This window comes from Seriola aureovittata, chromosome 6 (genome assembly GCF_021018895.1).
Source record: "Seriola aureovittata isolate HTS-2021-v1 ecotype China chromosome 6, ASM2101889v1, whole genome shotgun sequence".
Taxonomy (NCBI): Eukaryota; Metazoa; Chordata; class Actinopteri; order Carangiformes; family Carangidae; genus Seriola; species Seriola aureovittata.
The window spans coordinates 11,477,376-11,493,854 of NC_079369.1; the positions used below are offsets into that span (position 1 = coordinate 11,477,376).

At 41.7% G+C, this 16,479-nt stretch overlaps 1 protein-coding gene across 3 annotated transcripts in view; it reads right to left on the minus strand.

Annotated features, from left to right (window-relative positions):
• Window positions 1-16,479, minus strand: part of agbl4 (AGBL carboxypeptidase 4) — a 262,452-nt gene that overhangs the window by 146,232 nt on the left and 99,741 nt on the right. For all 3 annotated transcript variants that reach the window (XM_056379285.1, XM_056379287.1, XM_056379286.1), the window contains one exon: window positions 12,644-12,738. In XM_056379285.1, coding sequence (XP_056235260.1) covers window positions 12,644-12,738 — 95 coding nt within the window. The remainder of the gene's footprint in view (window positions 1-12,643; window positions 12,739-16,479) is intronic.

The following is a 16,479-nucleotide window of genomic DNA, read 5'->3' on the forward strand; positions in this document are numbered from 1 at the left end:
AATCCAAAAATGGACAAAGAGGTGTGGCACATACATACCCTCAACCGCCTGTCACTCAAAGCAGCATGCCCTCAATTATGCACAACTTTAAGCCTTATTAAAATTTTAAAGGAGTGAGTTCTATAAAAAAAATCTCCCCCTGTACAGTTGAAGGAGGAAATTAGTCAGAGAGACCAAAACGTTTTTTCGTACCAAGCAGTAAACATGTTTATTTCTGCTGTAAAGTTGGGCATTTTAACATGGGAGTCTATGGGGATTGACTAACTATAATAACTTGATCCCTTAACTTATTCTCTAGATTCATCAGGTCAAAATTTTCATTTGCCCAATACGTTGGTTCATAAGCAAATACCTGCAAAACTAATTACATTCCCATCAGCCTCAGTTGTACTTTATGTTTGATGATAATCAGCAAATGGCAAAATACTAAAACCCCAGGCTAAGAGGGCGAACATGGTAAACATCAAAGCATTACACCTGATTATCATCAGCATGTTAGTATTATGATTGTGAGCATGCTGACATTAGTAATAACGGCTATAGACTATTAATAATGTTAATGGACAAATTTGATATGACCTAGACAACTTTTTTTTACATCAACAATCCTAAAGGATGTCTAATACTGGACATGTTTCAGACACATTTTTCTGTCACACGTTTCTCAGTCGTTTCTCATTATAATACATACAATAATAATAATAATAATAATAATAATAATAATAATAATAATAATAATAATAATAATAATACTCTTAAATTGCAATCTTCATGAAGTATAAAAAACATCCATCACAGAAAAAGTAAATCCAGTTTATTTTGTAATATATTATATATTTATACCACAAATAAATAGGGGGCATTTCAATCACACTGCTCGGTGACAGACTGCTTGATGACCAGGAGGTGATATTTATGAGAGATAACAGCAACATGAACCCTACTCTTTGCTCCATGCATATTCAGATGTCATCAGCTTGTGGATCTTAACTAGATTAGAGGTTTGTGTGTTGACATTCATGGCTTTCAAACAGAGCAAGGAGCTTTCTGGCTGATTGCGCCGACATGTCAGCCGATAATTCAGGAAGTAGAATACACATGAGTAGATTGGACGGCATTGTTCAGTAAATGACAAGATCTGTCTTCCTCTCCGCCTCCTTAATTATCTTCCTCGGTTATAATTACACGTGTGAAGGTCCAGAGGACAATCACTGTTGTGTTGTACTGTCTGCTAGCTGAAGTTAGATGAGATAGGCAGGAGATACTGTAGAGACCGACACCGGCTGTTAATGAAGGTTACTGTCTGTATTGCTGTTTCAAAATCACAAGCATTCATTACGAGAATAATGCAAAATTTACATAAATTGTTCTGTGTCATTACATTTGATTAGCAGTACTACTGTATTCATCTGCTCCTGAACTGATATATATTGTAAAATGACACATAGTAGTGGAAAAACACAGCAGAATATGATTAACTTGAAATAAAATGGTGTAAATGCTGCAAAGTTGTCTTTTATTTGACAGTAATTGTTCCTCAAAATCCACAATATTACCAGCCATAAACAGCTGACAGTTAGGACACACTGGAGGCTTTCATTAAGAATAGTGATGACTGAGTACAGTGAGTGACCTGGGGGTCCTTAAGCAGCCTTGTAATTCTCTCTTAATGAAGCCGATGAATAAATGATTTGAGGCGCTGTGCATGAGGAGTCTGATCCCCCGTCAGCATGTCTCCGCGGGGTTAGTAGGAACCTCAAGGGAGTCCTCCTCCTTCCTCCTCCCCTCTTCTATCCTTTAGCCCTCACTTTTTTTTTGGAGCTACTTCCTCTCTTCCATTCGTCTTTCTCACCTTGCTCTCTCCACATCCCTCTTCCCCCCACTGTCTGTGATCCTAATCTCCTCTAAAACATCTTTTCCTGGACTGTGGGAGTTGGCAGATAGCGAAGGCCACCGTCAGACTCTGACTGACTCATCCCGTCATAAACAACTGGTGGGTGTCGGCATGCTGGCGGCCCTCCAGTTTCAGACACGCTCATTTTGACAGGTCATTTTTTTATGATGCTGATTGTTATTTTCCCTGTTATTGTTTTTCTTCCCCATGACTTCAGATGGGGGGTAAAAGTACAACTCTCTGAGATCAGGCAATCTTACTCTCTGGGCCAGAAAACAAAGATGACAGTAATAAAAAGGAGAACCAATTGCTCTTTCATTTCATTTCCACTGGGAAATCAGGCTGAGGGAGGAATAAAGGAGCTATAATAATAAAGTTTAAGAAAAAGGGCCTATGGCTTTTATTCCCTACACAAACCACAAGGAGAAGCCACTGTGGACAGTACAGTTGCTCAGGGTCATCCACATTATTGGAGGGAAGGCCAGAGGATGTGAAGCAAGTGGTGGGAGCAGTGGGGGGAAAAACAGAAAGACATTAAACCTTTTCCCTCCTTCACTTTTTTAAGAAGATGAAAGCCTTTCCTTTCCATTCTCTTCAGTTTCATGCAGAGGACAAGAAAGGAAATTGATGAAAAATGATGGACGAGAGAAAATCCTGCTGCTTGTAGGCCAGGCATAAAATTCAGGTAAGCTATTAGGGTCTGAAACTGCTCTCAAAATCTGATGCTAGTAGTTAACGTAATTCTACTTAACCAGAGTGTTTTTTAACAGTGCATCATTCTATGCTGTGACATCGTTATATTGCTCATTACAGTGGCACATAGTGCAGCTATCTCCGCATGAACATCCGAGTTAATGGGCCACAATAAAGACACCACTGTCTTCATTTTATGGCTCAGTTTTCTAATGGCCTACTTGGCTTTCTTGCCTGCCCTCTCAAAGGAGCCATCTAGGTCTCTTTAAGACCCCCGATATTCTCAGCGCACTCTTTCCTCCTGGTATATGTCTCCCCCCATCCATTCTTCCACTCTTCCTCATTCTTGCCCCCCTCCCACCATTCCTGACAGCTACAGGCAGCCTGCAGTTGCCCAGGGCCTTTTCCTGTGCCTTTAGTTTCATTAGCGGGCCCCAGATGCTTAGCTGCTTACAAAATTATGAAGGGCCAAAGCCAACCGCCTCCAGATGGGACCCATCTATATTCAGATGAGCTGTTTCCTCACATTCAGAGCAATCCCACCCTGATGTCCTACAGTGTCGTCAACAAACATGCTGACAAACACAAACACAAGCAAGTACAAACAGATGCACACACTCACAGAGGAAGCCATGTGCACATGTTGTGCACGCGCCCGGGGCCACCCAGGCAAAACACACCCATACACAAACACACACACACTGCTTGGCTGGGTGGCATCACTCTCTCGGTAGGAAAACAATAGCTTAGCTGTGACACCGTGGTTTGTGCTGTCTGCTTGAGCTGTTATCCTGTATTGTGCATTGGACAGTGACACACAGAGATTTTCACGAATGGACTGAGAGACTGTCAATTCAACAGCGGACCCTCTCAGATGATTTCAGTCTTTGGGGAAACAATTTGATACATCACCACAAGAAGCCACTCTAACAACACGAAGGCTATAGCTAGTTTGATGCTAAAATATAAGACGTTTAGAACATGTGATGAGAATGCATTTAATGACGTCTGTCTTCTAATTTTGACAATCTATCTCTTAGCCAAATAACTTCCTCATATTCTTGCTTTTCACTCAGAGATGATTTCTCTAAGCAAAAACATGCGCCAAAAAAACGACCAGATGGCAGATGAAGATATATAAAAATGTTGTATAAACAATAATATGATAACCTTTTGGGCCAATTCAAAACAATGTGGCCCCGATGTATAATGTGGACACATGACTAGGCTCGCATTGTAAGAGAGGAAGAGTAAATAAATCATTATTCTATCAACTTGTCATCTTTCTATCGTCGTCTTTCTCTTTTTTCCATACATCTTTTCCTCTTGTCACTTTAACTCTGCTGCAGTAATTAAATCACTGTTGTGAGTTTTGAGACAGTCCAATCCCCCAAACTTCACACTCCATTTCACCGCTCACATCTCTGACACCCAGACGCATTCGAGCAACACACAGAGGAGACCCATTTCAATACAATCATACAAGCAACACAACCATGGAAATGTCTTGACACATAAAAAACAAACAGTGAAAGCACAGATTTAGATGTGGGGACAGAGTAAGGGGGGGGGGGGTGCTCAAATGACAGCTAGCTAAGACAAACGACTGGTTGAGAGCTAATGGAGGTTGTTTGTGTGTCCATGTGTTTGTGTCTCTACACTCTCACGCTGACAGGCATCTACACAAAGAGAGTTAAAGTATCAATGAGAGCATAACGAGAAAGTTGTTGAGGAGGATGAGAGGGGAATGCAAATAGAGGACGAGAAGGATTTTCTTCAACGATCTATTTTCAAACGAGAGAGCAGAACAGTTTTGTGGGCCTGCCAACCGCAGATACTGACCGCACTGAAGCATCTGTGAAGCTGGAACCTGCTCCACACCACTGCTGACTTAGTTGAGCCATCTGAATTCATTACAGCGTCTGACACACACACACACACACACACACACACACACACACACACACACACACACACACACACACACACACACTCTCCTGTCTTGTGCAGAATGTAGATATCAACCAGTCCTACAGAGTGTCCTAATATGTCCCATAAACACCTGACAGCACGGCTTTGTGGAAACGCTGAGATACCCATAATCCTTTAGTTGGAGTCGAGGGGTCAACTCGCCATCGTGTTGAGCACACCCAATAAGCTTCAAACTGCCTATAGCCAAGCATCAACACCCAAAACTCCTCACAGAATTCTGCACAGCATGCAGGCTTGGCTGCTATGTATGCAATGTAAGTCCAGCATGTGGTGAAGAGCATAAAAAAATACTAACACTATTAACGCTGAGAATTTTGTCTAGCGTCACACTGGGCTTAAGACGACAAAACATTTTGCAGTGTTCAAGGGAACAGGCTGCCTGAACAAAGAGGGGTGAAGGTGAGGTCTTCAGCCTACAATACTAAAAGCAGCCACTAACTTACAGTACAGTAATCAGGGGACTGTTGGCTGCAGAAAAACTGCAACGCCTCACCTAGTTCATTATAAGATGACACAACCAATTTGTACCTCTGCCTGCTGCAATCTACCAAATCTCCCCTGACAAAAGCATTTAGATTAGAGCACTTTCAGGGAGGGCTGCGCTGACATGCGTACCCAGCCTGTAAAAGGGGAAATGAAGTGCCTTTTTAATTCTCCTCCAGGCAAACATAAAACTGTCCAGGTAAGTCATTTGTGGGTTGAATGGAAAGCCAGAAGCAAGCTGCCTCTCTGTTGCAGTACCTCTCACTCTCTCTGTTTTTTGTTTTTTTTATCCACCCTTTCTCTGCAGGAAACTGTGCACAAACACGTGTTATAACTCACACAAATCCTTATCCTCATCTAGAAGATTATTAATCTATTTGTTACATTTTGTCCCATTATTTCTCCCACATAATCCTCTTTCACTTCCTCTGGCAGCATGGTAATGAGTTTCTGTGAACAAGGAAGCTGCACGTGTTGTTGATTGTTCTGATTGGCGCTTCTCCCTCTCTCGCTCATTCTCTCTTCCTCTCTGTCTCCCTTTCCGGTTTGACCTATCCAGAAGAATAAAGACTCACATGTGGAAAAGAAAACTGGAAATGGAGAGAGGTGCCATTTCATCTAATAGAACAGAACTTTGTGATCACTTTCCTCTCTCAAGTCTTTAAAGACAACTGGAGCGAGGTGGAATGGGAAGTAATTGCCCAGGAACATGAACACCACTCCAGAATTTGGCTCGAGTTACCAAACCACTTTCACAGCTACAGTACATCAGGTATTCCCTTCTTCTTCTTCCAAATATTCACTCAGATTCATACATCACTCCATTTCCTCTCAGCGGTCAAACCAGTGACAGATAATTAGGTGTGTGTGTGTGTGTGTGTGTGTGTGTGTGTGTGTGTGTGTGTGTGTGTGTGTGTGTGTCCCTTTCTCCTGCGCTTGGTTTTTATTAAAAGATTTTGTCCGTCTCCCTTATCGCACAGACAATGTTGACGGAGAGGAGACATCATATATAACATTTTTTTAATCTAAGAATCTTATATAAAACCCATAAGCTGTCGAATGATTGCTACGGTTTCCACTCCAAAATAGGACTTGGAGCAAAGAGACAGCACAGAACATAGTCTCTGTTTTAAATCAAATATAAACGCACCCACGCACAGATACAGGCCGCAGGCACAGTATACGTGTAGTAAAAATTATGTTACAGTAAAAGATCCCAGTAAAGCTGCGAAATTGAGAAACATGGATGTGAAACGACAGTAAAGCTACTCTGGTCTCTTGAGGAAGAGAGTGGATGTGTAAAGCCTTGGCTGACAATCCATTTCTTTCCCTTAGCCTCACGTCTAACAAGTATGACCACAGGGAGATGAGCAAAGAGGGAAATATGTGAGGCGGAACACTCCAGTGCTAAATATCAACATGAATTGGTTGCAATATAAGTCAACAACTAGAAAGAGAATTTATTCATTCCAATACATTGTGTTTTAATACTAAACAAGCAACTCAGACATGGTATCACACCACTGAGACTGTTGCTGTGGAAAATAATCCTTGTTATTATGTACATGAAGACACTATATAATGTGATTTGACTTGTTTCATCACATCTGTAGGGAGTCATACATAGGAAGCCAGAACATTTCTTTTTACATGTCCTCTGCATATACGTCCGTTATCCATGTGTGTCCATGTGACTTGTCTGGGGATATAATGGTAAAGGCAAAGATGGACTGCAAGTGTTTTCAAATAATAAACAAGGGGTCGCTTGATGTTTTTATGAAGCAAGTCTGTTTGGAAATGAATCGTTAGTCTCGGTTTTATTGCTCAAATTACCCGAGCCGGTCCTTGTCCTGTTTGCCCTTAATTAACAAGCGTTCAATTCCCCTATTAATTAGCACACGCTGTTAGCTATTTTACATCACTCTTCATTTGTCGACAATTGAGAGGTCTATTATTAAAAGGCATGCCACATGGTTAATTGTGCAAGTGGCTCGGCGGCAGGGGAGGAGAGCACCAATTCGCTGAACGTAGGGAGGAGTCTGCGAGCTCTGCAGTGGTTCTGACACAACCTTTACAGTCTGTCTTCAGTTCGCTGCCTGACACTCTGTCCTTGAGAGAGAGAACATCTCCCTCACTACTGTCACACACTTGCTGTGTTCGGACCCAGATGGCCAGCATGGCAGTGTGGCCGCAATAGAAGAGAGAGAGGTTGGTTCTAGGTAACAGGTTTCTTTATAAGGCTGATCAGTACATTTTCCTTCAAACTGTGGGATGTATGGGTAAAAAACATATGCTGGTCTACATCCCTTCTGCTGTGGCATTTTTCTGTCATTTAATTGGTGTCTCTGTCTAAATTTCGGAGTCAGAGACACTTCACAATGAAATAAATATAAAAAGGTTTGTGTCAGTGAAATGGGAGACTGAGACTTGTTATTTGTTTCTACACATCCTCTTCATAATGAAACATAACAAGACTGAAATCCAGGACTAGTTTTTACAGTTAAGAGTTTGAAATCAAATGTAAAATGGCCTCAATCAATATCCACATGAAAAATGGATATAACATGAATAAGACATGACTACTTGAATAGTTTGAAAGGGTTGATTTGTAGTGACAAACACAAAGAGCATAATCATGGAGTTTTATAATGTCTTTCAGCTCACTGTGTTGGTCATCAGTTTGGTTCATTCTCACCATTCCTTTTTTAAGCTGTCAAAAAAAAAGAAAAAACCCTGCACCAAACAGCAGGCAGACAACTTTAATGACTAGCTAACAGAGTTAAAAATATCAATATGGAGCTGTTCGTTGCCAAGTTTCCCATGCCAACATTTTGGCAGCTGGAATGCAAATGTCTGTAGTTGACTGACTGACTGAGTGATGAAGTTACACCACTGGTAAGCCAGTCACGTGTTGGACTTTTCCCATTAGTTGCTGTTCTTTCAAATAAATTTATGTCATCAAGAAGGTGTTTACAGGTAGCGTTGCTAACTTACCACCTTTGTCGCTAGATTTACTTTTCTGTCCCCTTTAGCAACTTTTTCCCCCAAAAAGCAAGTAGCAACAAATCTAGCAACTTTTTGAGCAAACTTAAGCTATTTCCATAGGAAAGAGTTGCCAGTTTTCAACTATATCTGCGATTTCGCACATTGACCATTCACGTTTCAGCCATATTTGACCTAGTCTTGTTAAGGTTATAATATGTCAATGTTGTCTTCTAAGTTTGTTTCTGCTGCCCATAAGAAGCCAAAAAATAAATTATTGCAGGCTTAACAATGGAGCTGAAGGTATGAAAATTCTACCAATAAAGCATGACACATATGGGCGAAGAGGAGGTAACAAGACCACAGGGCAAAATTCACTTAAATAAAGTCAGTGAAAGAAAAAGTGAAATCAGTAAAGTAAGTAGAACTAAAACAAAGCAACATATTTTAAAAAAAAAATTGGGAAAACAAGTTTTTAAAAAAAAGAGATGAGAAACAGAACACAAGAGCACAAACAGGCAGGAAGCGAGTCTGCCTGAAAACCCTGTAAAGACAGACAAAGGTGAGCGACAAGAAACACACAGAGCCGTCGAGGTATCCTTTCTCTTTCCCTCTCCCTGCCTCACCTCTTCTCACCCCTAGACCTCGGCCAGGGCTTAACAAGTGGCAAGGGAAGCAGGCAGGCTAGAGCTGGGCTGATTGACAGAACAATTACTTCTAACACGCACCCCAATGGAGAGGTAGACATCTCCAAATAGAATTTCACTATGCTGTTGCATCACACGCTTACAGGGAGGATTTTGGTAGAAAAGCAAAATTGCCTGACCGGCCGACTGACTGACTGACTGACTGACTGACTGACTGACTGACTGACTGACAGACTTGAAGCTGAGCACAACTGCTTGAAAAACACTCCTCTGTTTTCTGTTGCCTGCCATAAATAGAAGAGGAAAAAGCATTTACCCTTGATCAAGGTTGGCTGGTTCTAACTTTAGAAGCAATGTTTGGCAACCCATTTCCTCCAACTCTGACTGTTCATCTGTTAGCTCAGTTAGAGGTGTAGCTATTTTTATCCACACACCTACTGACTGACGAAAAAGTGGAAAGTTAATTAAAAGAGACACCACACATCAGAACATTTCCAATATATTATGCATCACAGACCTAATAAGCTAGAAATGATGAGGAGACAAGTATTTTAGGTTGTGAAGTTAAAGTAACAATGTCAGAATAAAATGTGAATTGTGTTTGAATTGTTTTTGATTCAGCATTATTTAGTTTACACATTAAATACAGTACATAAAACAAAAAAATCAATGTAGATGTTGCCATGAAGTCATTTCATTGCATTATGGCTTTCATGTTGCACAGATTGGAACGTCTGTCATGTAGCAGAGCTGAAGCAATTAGTTGATCAATTGATTAGTTGATTTAATCAATTTAATCAGAAATAATGAATTAATCATTTCAGTCATTTTTTGTGTCAGTGAAAAGTTCTGGACTGGTATTTGGAATGATTTAGAAAATAATTTACAGATTAATCAATGATGAAAATAACTGTTGGTGGCAGCCATAGTATCTAGTGTCTATCTAATATCATCTACTCCGCTCCACACAAGTCTCTGTGTGAAGCATCTGTTGGTTGATGCAGTCGGTCTCATGTAGCCATCCTCGCCATTACGCCACCCCATGGCATTCTGGCCTCCAACAGCTGCATTACACCACGCTCTCTGACTTTCTAATTAGCTTATCTCGGAAAATAAGGATGCTGGGCAATTCTTTGCTCTAGCAGTCTAACAACAAGCAGACTGCAGGGAATGTGGTTGGCACCTTGTGTCACCAAGGGGGCTGTTGTCTTCAACAGACTAGTGCAAAAAATATGGTTCACAGTCTTTCCTCTCTCACACAAACCCTCGACTCCCTTTCCCAGTTTCTTGGCATTATTTCAACTTTGAACTTTGAGTCGATTACCAATCTCAAGACAGAATTTAAATTCAAAGATTTAATATTTTTGGAAGTCACAGTGATTAATGAATATGAGGCAAACTGTTGCAAGAAGAAACCGGTTTGCTTGTATTCAATGGCTTCTCAAATATGCAGATCTGCACATCTACAAGATATTGTTATCAAGTCCTGAAATAAGATAAAGTTATTTTGCTATTCATAACATATAAAAAAAACTAAAACATATCAAATGGATAGTATTTAATATAAGTGCCATTTTTTGCTCCTCTGCTCATGTTTGAATCACTTTTTTAGGAGTCTGATTGCTGACAGAATCAAAGCCATCATCCACAATTTTAACAAAGCAATGTAGTCCCTTTTAATTAGTTTATCCATTATTCATTATTTATCAAACATGTAACCTGTAGATGTGTTAAATGCCAAATGATACACTAAATGTAGAACTCTGTCAGCTCTGATGTCTCCTGGCTGGAGGAGTCATGGAGTGAGGGATGTAAGAGAAGGGAATGGAGGAAGGAAGAGAGGATAGATCCTCCCACCTGTAGCAGTGAACGTCCTGCAGGACTGTAATCTGCCAGTTGTCTCTCACTGAGACGTTCAGCTTAGCTGAGGCCAGCCAAGCCCTGCAGCCTCCAGCACCGAACGATGCTGGGACCCCAGGACATAAGGCACCTGCACGGGGAGATAAAGGCTTCAACTCCTGAGCTAATACTGACGATTCTTTTGATAAATACAGACGTGGGGTGGTGTGTGGAGGGTGGTGGGAAGTGGGGGAGCAATCTTTTCCAGCTCACTCTCTCCTCCCTGTCTACCTGTCTCAGTAATCTCCCTTTCTTGTACTTCGTACGTTTTCCTTCCTCCACCCTCTCTCTGTCTGTTTCTCTGCAAGTCTCCCCCCCTCTCTCTATATCTCCCTCTCTCTGTACCTTCTTTATCCTGTCCTGTGTGAGTTTGGATCAGACAGGCAAAGCTCTCCACGCTCTGCCTTTTTATTTATTCCATATCTGTAACTGTCAAAAAAGAAGATTGCTACTTTAGGAGCTGTCGGTGCTTTGTTGTGCTCATGGAAAGTCAAATGGAGGTGGTTGTGTTAAAAGCATCTTGACCACTTTGTGGGGACACAAACAATGTCAGCTATGGTCTTGGAAGCCCCAGACAGTTGAAAATGGCTCTAGAAGTGCATGAGACATGATGTCTCTTAGATGGCACAGTGCTGAGAGGAGCGGTTAAAACAGTATTAGCCTGGGGAGGTAAATGAAGTCGGGCCTCAGCAACATTACCGCCCGCTGTGTCTGTCACTTAAATACCTATTTATGAGAGCTTATTTAAATATAAACATGCCCAGTGTTGCATGATTAGCGTATTAAGAAAAGCTTTGGGACCTAAATGACCCAACAAGGCTCCTGTACAGATTAACACCTTACACATTCACGATGATGTCAAATGAGAAGTCAAGACCATTCAGAGAGTGGCATTTCTCGTAACCTGGGACAATAATTACCTGGCAGGAAATGTCAGTTAAATTACCACTGCTTGAAACTGTTACTACATGTAAAGAAACAGGGATATAACTTTGCTTTATACTGTAGCACTGCTACACAGTAACTTAACTGACAGCGTAACTACACTCACCTGAGAAATAACACCAATTTTAAAGCAAGCACTTGCCAGCATCACTGTAAATAAATGGTTGGCAGGATGAGACAAACTCTGAGTGCAAAGTTGCAACTAAACCACATGAAGTCAAAACAGAGAAAGCAAAGCATCCGAGCTGAGCTGCATCGCGTTGCACTGTGCGGCATCGTAGACAGCAGTTCATCTTTCCTGTCTACGGTGTCGTGCCCGTTGTCTCTTCCCATTAGCCTGCGACCGGCGTGCTATGATATGGCCGGTGCGGGCACTAGGCTAGCAGACGCAGACAGCTCAGGGTGGCAGATGCCTGGCGTTTCTGCGGATGCCCTCCATCAACTGATGACAGATGTCAGGGCTCCTCTTGGATGGCAACACTTCATCACGCTACCCTGTTCTCCCTCCTCGCCCCACTGGATACACCAGCCTGCTTGGCAGACGCCATGCCCAACCCCACTGCACCAACCCCATTCCCTCCTGCCACACCTATTCATTCCCACACAAATATACGCACGCACACACACACACACACACACACACACTCACACACATTTCTGCATCCATCAGTCAAGCGTTATTACATCAGACAGCCGTCATACTGGCAACCAATGGATCACATGCTAATGCGCCCAGACGCATCCACTCTGGAAATCCAAAGTATCAGTCTTTAGTGTGTGTGTGTGTGTGTGTGTGTGTGTGTGTGTGTGTGTGTGTGTGTGTATGTGTAGGAGAGAGAGAGAGGGGGAATGTGTGTGTGTGTGTGTGTGTGTGTTTGTGTGTGTGTAGGAGAGAGAGAGAGAGGGGGAATGTGTGTGTCTACCAATGGGCAGAGAAGAAAAGTTTTTCAAAGTTGCAGAAAGTACTCTGTTAGCATTCTAGTGACAACAGTGTGGACTCAAATTTTACAGATGAAACAGGATTACAGTATAGCACGCAAAGTACAAAGCAAGCTAACCCTTTAAATAAAGTACATAATGTCTGCTAATGTTGTTATCGCCTACTTACCATTTTGGCCTGCTGGTAGACTTCACCACAGGAGACATGCCATCTCTGTACAGGCTCTTGGTCTTGGAGAAGTTGACCACATTGAAAATGACTCTCTGAAAGACAATGAAAAAACATGGAAGCTACATTAAAGATTTGACCACTACTAGCTCTATGGAGCGATGTTTTTATGAGTGGATCTCTGTTTTTGTTGGCATTGTACAGCGCACAAGCTCATTAGCAATACAAGACACTATCTATCATTCTTCCTAGCAGTTCGCTGTGGTAATGTGCAAAGAAATGCAGTAATGCACCAACAAAGCCAGTGGAGAGGGCTATAAGGTGTGAGACACTTTTTTTTCACTTTGCAAATGTTTTATGAGTAAGAAAAGGCATTAAATATGTTTGTCAGGCCTTGAGGATACACAGAATTCCTTTAGATGACTAACACTGAACGAAAACATAACTTTGTTTACGTTATGTTATATTGCTGACAACCATTTACAACCATTTCCTTCTTGTGTGACATGGGAGTGACGAAAAAGCACAAACTCCTGTAGTGGAAAAAGCTCAGAGGTAAAAGTTGTCACAACCACCATGGATAACACCAACAACACACAAAATCACAGTACATTAACATGACAGTGGAGCGATAAGGCAGCTTTAATGTCCTGCAGATGATCCCATGTTGAAGTAACAAAGTTCCTGATAAAAAGGCAGCAGCTCTGAGGAGTGCCAGCCTCTAATCTGGAAGGACATTATGGTTCCTCCCCATAGGGATGCTGCCTGGCCCAAAACATTAAGCTTTGCCTGGGGCGATGGTGTCTGGCTTTCCACCTGCATTGGACCACAGACTTTCTTTCTTAGCTTAAATATTGTGGACTAGCCCTCCCCTCCTTCCTCCCACCTCCAGTATGCATGATTAGGATCAGAACGAGTGGGAAAATGTCGAGAGAGAAATTAATAAATATATTTCTTAAAAAGTCAAATGAATGGCAATGGTAATACTACGGTGAGGTAAATGAATCCTATTGATGGGGCATATCAAATTACCAACTAAGTCCAGGTGGTGGAAGTTAACTGGGTGCTACTGAAATCCTATTACAGACTCCCCACCCTCCTCTCCCTCCTTTTCTTTCTCCTCTCCCTCCCCCTTATCCATTTCTCCCTTTTTCTCCCGCCTAGCATCAGAGGAATGGGGATTGCGGATTGTGGCAGGCTGATTCAGACTTAGGTAAAATGACATCTAACTGATGTTGAGACTGGCAGCAGGCTCCTGTTGCAGGGAGATAAGACCATTGCTGCTGGCATTTCAATTACACTTTACTGCCCCGCACATCTGTTGCGAGAGCTACTTTTCAGCCTTTTCCCCTCAGGCAAATACAGCCTTACTCTGACTCTACTGGCTTTCTTTGACTGCACAGCCTCCTCCCTCATTCTTTATCCACAACAAATTCAGATTGTCTTCCTCCTTAGCTTCACTCTACCCACTGTTTGTAATCTATTTGTTCGGCCTGTTTAACTCAGAGGGAGCTGAGACTGGACAGATGAGTGAGACACAGGCAAGGGGAAGGGAAAGAAGACTGAATCGCAGGCAGAATGACACACAATACAAGAGGGGGAGACAGTCCAGCAGAGAAAAAGCTATTGTCACAAGGTAGACTTAGGGACAGACTCAGAGAGACAAAGAGACAGGATGACAATTGCATAACAGAAATAAATATGGGCAGTAGAAAGTTACTGAAGGTAATTAAAGAAAATAAACTGGGCTCTATTGGCTGGGTGGACAGATGTAGAGGACACAGACAGGTGGGCTGGAAGGTAGGGAGGGAGGCATATTGCATGTCAAAGTCTCAGTCTCCCCCTGTGGCCCTCTGATTTCATTGAAGCTAAACAGATTAAAGGAGAATTTCTTCGTCTTGTGGCTAAATATCAGATCAGAAAGTCAGTGTTTCTGTGGGCGTACAAGACAAGCGTGTGTGTATTACCACTTTAAAGCTACAGGAGTGTTGTATTATTCCTTTAGAGCAGCATCTGCTATCTGATCTAGTGCAGTAACGGGTTCATTAGGTGTCTGTTTTCTGCAGGAGCTCCTCATCCTTAAAACTGACAGCTATTGCTCTCCACAGTTAAGAGTAAAAACTGTTCACTGGTATATGTATATTCTACACCATCTCTTTCATCTAGCTATACAGTCCATTTCAAGCACATACTCACATACACATTTGTGAATGTTATCAAATGTACACAAGCATGCGTCCACGCACACATTTAAGAAGTATTTGTTTAGACAATAAGTTAACCAGTAAAAAGGGAGAAGAAAAAGCAGCCCATTATTTAGTATTTGGTGGCATGTTTCTCTCAGTGTGTTTCAGTTTCTCCTAAAGACAGCAGTGTGTAGTGACTTTTGTCGGTCATTTGTGAGAATTAATATTACGAAGCCTAAATTATATGGGTAAAACAGCCTATGAGCTCTAGCCTGTGGCTCATCAGTAAACTATACCATTTTTGTCAGGAAAAAGTCCAAAACACAAACTTCAACCTGGTGCTTGGAGTGATGCAACTGAAGTTAAACAGATCGAGAGGACCAGTGTAATTTTGGTATTCGCTTTTGCATGAAATTGTCCTTGCGTTTCCATCTGCTAAGAACACCTCTTATCACAAGTGGAAGCACAAAGCTCAGTTTTTGTGGCCTTGGCTGACAGACACCACTTCAAAAAACATTTTTCATCTAGTTCAGATTAAATCCACACCCAGTGCAACTGTAACGGAATCTGTTCTGGGTCAGTATGGGTGACTCTTATCAATAGTGTCATCCAGAACTGTTTGGAAAATGTATAAGGTCCCTCAATTACATTAAATCAAATACTTGTGGACTTCATAGAGCATTGGATTGATATGAGCTTTCCATTTGCCGTCTCTTACTTCAAAAATGTAATGTGTGCAGATGACCTACAGAACTGGGCATACATGCTCTCACAGAAAGTGATGTGAATTTTTTGTATATACAAGACTCAAAGTAAAAGAACAATGCTCTTGCTGTGCTTCTCAATTAGCACCGCATCTGCAAATACTGTGAACACAAATTCTTTGTGTTTGCAAATATACTTGACCAATCAAGTTGTTTGTCTCTCTCTCCTACTCTCTCTCTCTATCACTTCCACACACACACGCACAAACGCACACACACACGCACATACAAAATACTGAATTAGAATCAAACAAACTGCTGTGGGGCCAATTCTCCAGATCGTTAAAACCAGGACCAATTTTCTACATGTGTGTATGTGTGTGCACGCACATGTGTCTACACATGTGTGCTGCCTTGGAAGATTTAATTAGGCTGGGAGCAGTTAGAAGAGATTAACATCCATGCTGTCTGAGCTGTCATGTCGTCGGAGCGTGTCAAAGCCCAGCGCCGTCCCCATCGCTGCTGAAGACTGAAACAGGTGTCTCTGTGATGTCACAGACACACACAACATTTCAAAGTCACATTATACAGATGACAATAGACATCCTTAAATATTGCATCAGAGTCTAAAACTAACTCATATATTTCTGACAATTGAAAATGAGATGTTGTCAAAGGAAGAAAAAATTTCAAACTTGCAAAAGGGCAATTTGTGCATATTACACCAGCTGAACCTTCTTTGGCTGACAGAATCTTACAACACGTAAAACTCAAATGAATCTTAATGGTTCAAAAGATTTTCACTATCTCAAAGCAGCAAATAACTATTATGTATCTTCAGGGACCTAATGAGGTAGTTTATCAAAATCAAAACCAATGATCCAACGAATACGTCCTTGCAATTGCAAGAGAAATCAAAATCCGGGAATAAACCTTTGCTTAAATG